General features: G+C 42.7%; 1 protein-coding gene across 3 annotated transcripts; it reads right to left on the reverse strand.

Annotated features, from left to right (window-relative positions):
* Positions 1-219: 219 nt before the first annotated feature.
* Positions 220-9,606, reverse strand: LOC142584619 (uncharacterized). Of its 3 annotated transcripts, none has more exons than XR_012828837.1 (4): positions 9,404-9,606; positions 5,963-6,031; positions 4,832-4,912; positions 220-2,371 (listed from the first exon to the last, which is right to left on the reverse strand). XR_012828837.1 is itself a non-coding variant. In XM_075694757.1 (4 exons), the coding sequence occupies exons 1-4, from the start codon at positions 6,957-6,959 to the stop codon at positions 2,341-2,343; spliced, it is 258 nt and encodes an 85-aa protein (XP_075550872.1). In that variant the 5' UTR covers positions 6,960-7,517; the 3' UTR covers positions 220-2,340. The 3 variants fall into 3 exon arrangements, 2 of the variants coding, with proteins under 2 accessions (XP_075550872.1, XP_075550871.1); XM_075694757.1 differs by lacking the exon at positions 9,404-9,606 and adding an exon at positions 6,883-7,517; XM_075694756.1 differs by lacking the exon at positions 9,404-9,606 and adding an exon at positions 6,994-7,081.
* Positions 9,607-9,837: the final 231 nt, after the last annotated feature.

Consider the following 9,837-nt stretch of genomic DNA (forward strand, 5'->3'; position numbering starts at 1 on the left):
CGCAACATTACGAACTCCAGTGTGGGGCAGTCCTTCAGCCAGTGCAGAACTTTTTCTGTACATCCGAGTCAGCTCTGTTATTTTTCCAGCATTGTAGTACAAGATTTGTTAAGCTGGTTTAGCAGAATATGAGCAGTATACTCTTAAATTAGCTGTTTATTTGTATGCACAAGTTCAGGTCCTCAGTTTGGTTGCATGACAAATTGCCATACCTCAATAGATACAAGAAACAATTTTATTACAGTTTAATAAAATCCAAACAGTAATAATCACAACAATATAATGACATACATTTCTTTTGGTACGTATACAGCCCATGTCTTGGCAGTGTAGAAATTCAACTATACACCGCAAGTACTGTGTCCTGACCACTATTATTCACATGTGTAAAACCATCACAGCAATTCAACAAATATCACAGTAATTAGTGACATACACTTTGTAACTGCTTTACATGAGCATAATGTATACAAATGGTCCCTGTGTACCTACACATGACTAGTGCCACCCGAGTACTATTACTCACAGGTGTCAAACCAACAAAATTTAAAAAATATAAAAAATATCACAGCGCTTAGTGACGTACATGCTGTAACTCCCTTGTAGAAACTTAATACAAACACGTGAGGACACAGAAAGCTAGCAGTGGGCATACATGGGAATACCACCGCCTCAATACTAATTCACAAGTGTAAAACCAACCAAGCAGTTCTTTAAAGAATATCACAATGCTTAGTGACATACATTTTCTAACTAGCTTATATAAGCTTTATACAAACATGAGAACATACACAAAGCTAGCGGTGCACCCGCATAGAAGTGCGGCCATCTGAACACGATTATTTGCAAGTGTAAGCTCAACAGAACAGTTCGTTATAGTGACGCACATTTTGTAACTGCCTTATACAAGCTTAGTGCAAGCACAAGAATGCAGAAAAATATAAATTAACAACTTGCTCTATGCATACACAAACAGATCAACACAAATGGTAAAAACCGCTTTGAAGACAAATGTGACTGTGGCAAAGCGCAGTGCTGTGCCGGTTGAAATTGCCACCCACAAAAGTATTGAGCAATGCTTAAACCACAGGCAATAAAGTGCTGAAAGACTGCGTGTCTAACGTAACTATTTTAATTCAAATTTTTTGAATATAGGGCTCGCTTGCAGATAAGGCATCTGATCCAACTGACCTGATTTTACACCTGCTACATGCATACAATGCACTGAGATATAACTGGTAATAATAATTATAAAAGGCATTTAAAAACTTGATAGTATGATGAAGATGCATGACTAGAAAAGTTCTGTCCCCCTCGTACTTGTTAAAAAGGTGCAAGTACGACATGTTCTTTTTTTCCTCAATTTTTGCATTAATGGACAGCCGGGAACCTCGAACCGACACAAAAAAAAAGATACTGCTATGTTAATAGTGTTATGAATAATTTTTTGTGAAAGCTTTTTTACAGACAAGTTGCAGTCTCGTTTCTGGAGGTTGAGCTGTATCTTGCAAAATAACTTGAAAAGTGGTCACATGGGATCATGACACTATATCATAACGTTAGTTTCAGTTGACTCTCTTGCCCTACAAGTCGCTGCTCACTGTGGCCAGTGATGCAACAGCAGTGTCTGTGTGATTTTCATCACACTTCTGTCCTATGCCATTCTTACCAGAGTTGGCGGCACATAGATACCCAAATTTCGATAGTGTTGCTTTCTCAGGTGGTTGCTTTTGATTTGCTCAATATCAGTTGGCACATCAGCTCCCATCAAACTTCTTTTTTACCTCTTCAACAACAACATCAACAACAATCTTATGACGCCTGTGTTGTCCTTCTAGTTGCCTACAAAGACCAGTCAATCTAGCAACAACACTGACAGTCTCTACTATCTTGTAATGGGGGAGAGGTGTGTCCCACCATGTGTTCCACATTGTTGTCACTATGTGGGCTGGCTGGGGAGGCAACAACTTTAATATGTTTGCATTTGCATATATTAAAGTGATGCTTGTACTGTGTTATAACACCTAACGTAGTCTTGCACTTGCTGCACAATAACAGTGGCTCACAGTCGTGGTGAAAAGCTTTTGTATGTTGAGCAAATGAGTTGTATCCACTACAAAAAAAAGTCAGTGATAGCACACATGTTGCTCTACCAGGCCTGGTGTGGTTCCTTCTGACACTGCTGCTGATGCTGACGCGCCTCGTACACTGTTGCAGCTGCAGTAGACATGGCAGTCTCTGTATCTATTGCTGCCGTGTCATCTGTCATGGTAACTTCCAAGTGGTATCGGGCTCACTTCTGCAACAGAGATGTTGTTTGCCCCTTGAGGGCTCTCATGATCAGGGCCAATAATTTCGTAGGCATTGTCTCCTGCATCGAAGAACCAATAAGAACAGCATGAATTAATAAACATAGCTCTAAAAAGTACGGACATCAAGACTTAACCACAAGCTTTGCACATAAGTGACCGGGCTTAATGAATAATACTTGCAGGAGGAGTTACACAATTGTTTGTGTATATTACAGTAAAGCCTCATCAGAAGATATTCAAGAGGCACGGGAAACATGTCTCTCGAAACCAAAAATTTTGAGACACTGAGGAGCCAGACTAGATCACTTTATTATGCATCATCACGAAAGTATGTTTTGATATATCTGAAGGAATAAATGCTCAGGGTGGCTTAAAGGGCCCCTAAACCACTTCTCGACATTTTTTGAACATTTCAAGTAAACACGCGTATCGAAATCAGAATGCCGTCACGATCGACGAAGCCAAATGCCAGAGTGCGTAGCACTGCCGGAGCACCACAATATGAAGAAAATGACCCCGTGCGCCTCTCTGGACCTATCCTGCACCCCCCAGCTTGTCCTGACGTCACCAGGCTGTCTCTGATGATGTCACCAGTTTCCGGTGCTGTCGATTGGTCGAACGAAAGTGTACGACTGCCGGCAAGGCCTGCAAGCAAATACACACACTTCTTCTTCCTCGTCGCGTTGCGCGCGATGCTATTGTGGGCAGCCAATGGGGGCAAAGAACAGAAACGCCAACAGAAGGGTCTCCCTATGAGGCTCTTCAACACGAGTCACCATACAGTTCCGTTGTATTAGCGCCACCCCTCGCAGGACGACGGGCCAGCGCGGCAGCAACAGAGCTCGTTGGTGTTGGCCTGTCCCGTAACATTTGGAGGTGTACTAGGCAAGGAAAAGACGATACTGTCCATATGGCGTGTACCAGATGAAAGAGTAAAATTAGTGGGGACTACTTTTCGATAATCAAACACACGTAGCTCCGCTATTACTGCACTGTTTCGAAAAATTCTCGTGGCTACCTGTTCATTGCCTTATTGTGTAGAACTGCAACACCGCAACTAAATTTCAGCCTCGGTGGTTTAGGGGCCCTTTAAAGAAGACATTCACAGCTTTTTAGTGACTGTAGATTGTGTTAGCTTCCTTCCCAACTTCTGGAATTTAAACGCTTCACTTTGCAAGCCTTGTTGCTCGCAGTACCTTTGAGGTGCTCTTAGACGCTCGTCAGCTTCAACTGCCGACACTTTCTGCCCTGCACTGTCCTCGTTGCCCTCCTTTTCTGGTTCATGCTAAAAGAGACATGCGCGATTGACTTGTGTAAGGATTACGTGATCTTTACGCCCTTCGGAGCACACAAGGTGCACAAAGTGAATGTGTCTGGGTTGTGTCCCTTCGAAGTAGTGAATACTTAAAAAGTCATCCTTAGTAACAAAGGTGTCTCTTGTATACAGTATTGTTAACGTGGCAAACATCGGAAAACCAACCAAACCATTTTCAGATGTCTCTTACAACCAAGTGCATCTTGTAATGAGATTCATCTGTACTGAATATTTTTCAACTATGGATCATCTGCATGTACATATAGTCACAAAGACATGTTTTGTGGAATGGCGAATCGGGAAACAGTTCGTACTCTTACTTTTTGTCCCTAACATAAGCAGCTGATAACAATATGATAAAAAAGCAGGCAATGAGGGTAGAATGGAACATAATCCTTCAGCTCTAAACAGTTTTTTGGGCCCACATCATTCCCCCATATGACATAAGGAAACAACATGATTGCAGTAATGGCTGCATGTGATCTGAGTTGATTGAAACGAACTATACGTAAGGTTGTCCTGTATGTAATTTTATCAGAGTGCTTTTTAGATGTCCTGCTGGTGATCCTGGCTGCGCGATGCTTCTCATGCTTTTTGGCACGATTCCTTTTTTTCCACTCCACTTTTTTTTCAGATTATCTCCCCTTTCCCTTCCCCCTTGTGTAAAATAGCACACTTGAAGTATCAAATCTGTTGAACTAACGTGTGTATCAAACCTGTTAACATGTGTGCTTCTCTGTGGTCTGTGTTGTATTCTTGCGCTGCACAATTCAATTCAAGATGAAAGATGGAACGTCCCTGCCTTTAGTTTAATTGTGTGTGTGTGTGTGTGTGTGTGTGTGTGTGTGTGTGTGTGTGTGTGTGTGTGTGTGTGTGTGTGTGTGTGTGTGTGTGTGTGTGTGTGTGTGTGTGTGTGTGTGTGTGTGTGTGTGTGTGTGTGTGTGTGTGTGTGTGTGTGTGTGTGTGTGTGTGTGTGTGTGTGTGTCTCTCATGTTTTGAAATATATGTACATTCAGGAGTGCCTGCATGCCCTTCTCTCCTGCTCCAGTGACGAAAAGGAGAGCCTGTTTATGTACCATAGTAAAAAATTCAAAGGCTTTCGCTGTGCCCATTACATCCCTTATCATATGGATCTGTCACAATACAGAGTAGCAGTGGTCCATAATACTAGCCCATCCCAACATAATTATAAATTAACACATACCGACATGCTGCGAAACAGCTGTTGCAAAGCCGCTGGTGAAGGCAATTTCCGCAGCACTGCAGTGGTACAGCCGAGTTCCACCTGTATAGTGACAAATCCATATGCGTGTTAGCAACTCAGTAGTTGCTGATGGTTTCATAAGCTTTACACTACACAATAAAGTAATCTAGACAACTTTGTTGGAACAAATGCACATAATTAGGACACCACTTAAACACTAACACGATTAATTGCCCCCAATCTCTCACTCACTAAGGGATAATACTACTGAAACATCGGTGGAGAGCTCAGATTAACACAGCCCATAAAGGACAAGCGTTCTTTGAGGAAAACAGCTATAACAGCGGTTAGATTTTTTGATCATTTTATGTGGTAGCTTTGATTTAAATGTCATGCAGTACTATAAAATACGAAGTGCCGCATTTCTACCAGCAGAAGGCGTCGTCAGGCTCATGGTACAACAGATTTTTGCACCGTTTGTCAGTGAGCCGACACATACAAAGAAAACCGAATTCACACATACACATACAGTGTCAAGTACACTTCTCCTTCTGAAAACGCAGCCACCAGTTCCAATGTTGCTGAAAGGAAAGGTTATATAAAATGCGAGACTGCATGGAACTGCCACTTATGACTGTAAATGTATGGTCTGCTGATTGCAGAGGTAGTCACATGCTATTTCTAGTCTCTTTTAGAAGCATTACTAAATAAATTAAAATTTATTCATAAGTCACGAATTTCATGCATCCACAGTTTGGCTAAATAACCTGTGAGAAAAAGACATGTTTACCTGGAATAGCAACCTTTTTTCCTGCTGCAAAACTTTCCTTCGAATTAATGAAATAACTTTACAGCGTCATAATGCGTTTCTCGCAACTACTTGCCGGCAGTGGCGAGTTTGTGTTTATATGCGACTCATTGGGCGACAATACTGCCAAACACAAATGCTTCACAAACACGAGAACACGTCCCTCGCAGAGAATAGCAACCATATATGCCTCTGTGAGACATGATCGCACCTTTGTGGTCAAAATGTACATTAGAACGACATCACCATCTCATTAAAAAAAAGCCTCCGTACAAGGCAGCCGCCAACTGCATAATGTGAAATTGCAACTGATGTCGACTTACTGGTGGCCTGTGTTTGAGTCACTTTTGGCAGTTGACTGGGTGCTGAGAAATGCACATCCTGGGTTGTCCCTGCAAAACATACAGGGTTACGTCAAATGTTGAAAATATATATATGCCGGCATTTCATCAGTCGCAAAACAAACGAGTAAACTAATAAAGAACTGTAATGTAAACAGAGTACACATCATAAGATAGGCTGTCAAGTGTTAATGCATTACGCAAAAAACCTAATGCATAGGAAAGACTATATGTATACACACGAAGCTGACACAATTTAATTCGCTCTAGGTTTTTCCGTGCAGTATATTCAAATTATTATGTCTCGTGGTTAGAGCAAAATTAGTGTAAATTACGAACTAAATTACCTACCCTGGAAACTTTTCTTCAATATGCACCTGTGCGCGCTTCGAACGAGTAGCGTTGTAAAATTTACGTACATGGCATTTAACATAGTTGCTGAACACGGATTTCCTTTGCCCTGTGTCGTGTACAGTGAGCTACATATATCTGCCCCCCCCCCTTTTTGTACTAGCCATACTGCGTGCCACTGCACCTATACGCACGTCAATAAACCTCACGACACAGAAATAAAAAAAAGCACCAATCACCCATGCCTGCATATTGTAGTGGGCCTAACCTAACCAAGCATGGGCTGTTGCTTTTTATAGTAAACACAGGCATCGTGCTCATTGCAAGTATGTATCATGTCGCTAAGCAAATATGCAATTTCATTGTATCACTATTTTTTTATCACATGGATATATTTGTTGAGAGGCAAGACAAAAAGCAGTCACTTCTCAGAACTAATCAGCTTTCTTAAAACACATTTTTAACTTTTCAATGACACTTGCTGCTATGTGTTTGTCTCCAGAGAGCATACTTGATTTGACCTTCCAATCAGAGACATTACATAAATATACCATGTTAAGATGACTGCCTGGAGCACGTGAGAATTTTCATCTTCGTGTAACATACTGTATCTTGATTTTGTTGACATTTGGTCAAATGGTACACCCGATATACCCACATACTAGTTTTCTTGTCCAAATAACATGCCAAGGTATTTTGATTTTTTGGCATTGGCTCCTCTGCACTACGTGAAGTCGCGCTGCACTGGCTCTTTCACATCCTCGTGTCCTTGCAACTGCCTTCTTGCGTTATATAAAGCGGGTGCCTGAAAAATATCGTATGCAAAAGTCAACACAAGGGCATGGTGCAAAACAACATCAAGACAGTCAAGGCCATGGCAATAAAAAGTCTTAGCTCTTAGTCTTCCTAGTGAAATGCATGCAAAACATCCAAATGACTGCAACAGTCAACTGCTAAACTAACTTCAATTTTTAGATTTAAGCAAAAAAACAAATAAACCACAGTTCATCCTTGTTTTTCATGAATGTTAGAATACTCCTGCTAATTAATAGAATATTGGTCATTTTCAGACGTCATAGGTCTGTCATGAGTCTGGTGTATCGCAAACACCACTTGTGACACATCCTAAGCAAGTGCCCAGTGTGCCCCCCCTCCCCCGCACCATCCCTGGTTGTGCCACTGCTGAAGCCATAATTTGAGGATCATAGCTGCAAACATGATACTCAGTAGGGATGAAAATATTGTCCTTCAGCTCAATGGATATATGGATGTGCCTATAAAAAAGGGCAACAAGGCTTGTTATGGCAAGCTTACCCACATTTCAATACTAACAAGTTCACTGCGGCCTGCATCTAAGCTTACTAAAAGGCATGAACTTATTTTCATGCATGAGGTGCGCAGTGGAGTTCATTTTTGACAGACCCGACTACTGCTGCAGTTTGAAATCTAGCATTTTAGATTCTTGTAGGCATGTAAAAGTTGCAGTTAAACCGCAGTTATTAGTTTATTACACCAACCTATTGTTCTGTGTACGACAGACTGGTAACACGGAATTAAAGCAACATTTTATTTTGATATTTTATTTCTCTACTAAAAATATTCAAGCGATAAACACATCTTGATCTGCCATGCTATAGCAAAATGCACACATTACGCTTGTAACCCCCAGAGGAAGGCTGATTTAGCTGTTCATATGACATAACTCTGACACGCCAACTCATATTAGCAAATGCACAGGCATGTCCAAAACAATAAGCGTATGCAAAGCGCCCCTGCAATTGTAATTCCACACAGCAGCCGTTATATTCGATGCCGATGCGTAACTAGCTGCTTGACAATTAACCGAGTTCGTAGACATAAGCATCCTTTCAGTTTCGCACCGTACACGAAAACCGCAACAGAAGACAAAACCAGACCTATAATCACACCATTTCAACATGAGCAAAAACAGTTCAGTCTTAGGGATAAACACTGTGAGAGCGATTTAGTGCGCGACGGCGACGAGCGACGGCTTCGAGCGACAAAACGGGCCGTCGCTTGAACAGATGGCTCGGTTCTGGAAATCTAGAAATCGTCGCTCGTCGCCCAGAAGTGCTATGAGCGACTAGCCAATAGCGCGAAGCCGGAACTGGATGTACATACATCGCTCAAATACTACCGATTGTCGCGCGGAACGAGCAAATGATTCAATTTTTATACGTGCAAGGATAAGGACGTACTGCAAGACTCCGGAAATATTTTATGCTACTTTTTATAGTAAAATCCATCAACGTAAATTACTAAAGCACGCGTCACGCGTGACTGTAGCCCTCATGCCGGCAACACCGGGGAGGCGTCGCTCAAAATCGTCGCTCGCACGGAGTACGACTTGTAGGCGACGCGCGAACGCGACAGCCATCTCCGTCGCGTCTCTTGTAGCTGCCGCGCGCAAGATCGCTTATATGGGGTTTATACTTTTTTCAGCATAAAACATGGATTCCTCATGCGTTTTCAGTAAGTTCAAGATAACGCGCCCAACTGACCTCTTGCAGCATGCAGCTGAATGCCTGCGGCAAAGTTTCTAACTAGCACTGGTGCTGCACGTAACTTCAGTGGTCGCAGATTCCCCCTGCGCGAGACACCGTCAAGCGCGTGGTTTATTTATAAAAAAAAAAGCATGCTGCCAGCAAAATGACGCCTTCTGTTATGTGATTCCTTAGTTCAACAGCGTTCCGTACACAGTAGACTGCCAAACTGAATAAATTCAAACACACAAAACGCACGCTAATCACGCTCCGCATAGGCTCGGAATCACGGGCTGGTGAACCAACCATTTTAAGCGTCCTCTCGCCTGGCGTCTTATTGAACATACCATAGTTCTGGCAGCGTTTGCGATTTTTAAAGCTCTTACGGACAACGGCAAAGTGATAAAATCAAATGCAGTTATCGCGACGACTGGCTTTTTAGATTGACATCGAGAGACAGCGCGTACGCCTAGTCCTTTCTCAATCGCGTCGGCTAAGCGCAGCGACGACTTCCTGGCGATAGCATGACATATACGGAGAATGTGCACCTAAGTTAGAATTCACTTACCGTGGAGGATTTGTTGTTATATCCAAGGCATGACGAACGACTGTCGTGTTTTCGTGGCGACGCGAGATGGCTAACACACGATCTCCCTCGGCTGGCCTTTGCTCGCTGGACGGGTCACCTTTCTCCGGTGCTGTGTTGTTCCGCGATCTTGAGCGCGCGCGCGCGCGGTGGAGCCACTCCGAGTGAAAAAGTAGAGCGCTCGCTACGCGTTCCTTTGAACTCCGGCGGCCTGTTCTCTTAGAAGCAAAACGATGTGTTCTTTGCTCAGCGTGCATGAATGATACATTGCCATGTTCGGGGCCAGCCACCTACAGTTGAAGCAGAAGATTACGCTACGTTTTGTTTTCTATTGCCGCAAGAGTCTCTCTTTTCTATTGTCGCAAGAGTCTTTTCACTCTCTAGCTCTGAAGGGGAGAGTGAAAAGCACATTTCAC

Source organism: Dermacentor variabilis, chromosome 6 (assembly GCF_050947875.1).
Source record: "Dermacentor variabilis isolate Ectoservices chromosome 6, ASM5094787v1, whole genome shotgun sequence".
Classification (NCBI taxonomy): domain Eukaryota; kingdom Metazoa; phylum Arthropoda; class Arachnida; order Ixodida; family Ixodidae; genus Dermacentor; species Dermacentor variabilis.

Coding starts and splice junctions, on each gene's coding strand:
- LOC142584619 (XM_075694756.1), bottom strand. CDS start 7,042: ATGCCAAAAAATCAAAATACCTTGGCATGTTATTTGGACAAGAAAACT. Junction 4,913..5,962: donor GACTCAAACACAGGCCACCA/GTAAGTCGACAT, acceptor GTCACTATACAG/GTGGAACTCGGCTGTACCAC. Junction 2,372..4,831: donor AGCTGTTTCGCAGCATGTCG/GTATGTGTTAAT, acceptor TCTTCGATGCAG/GAGACAATGCCTACGAAATT.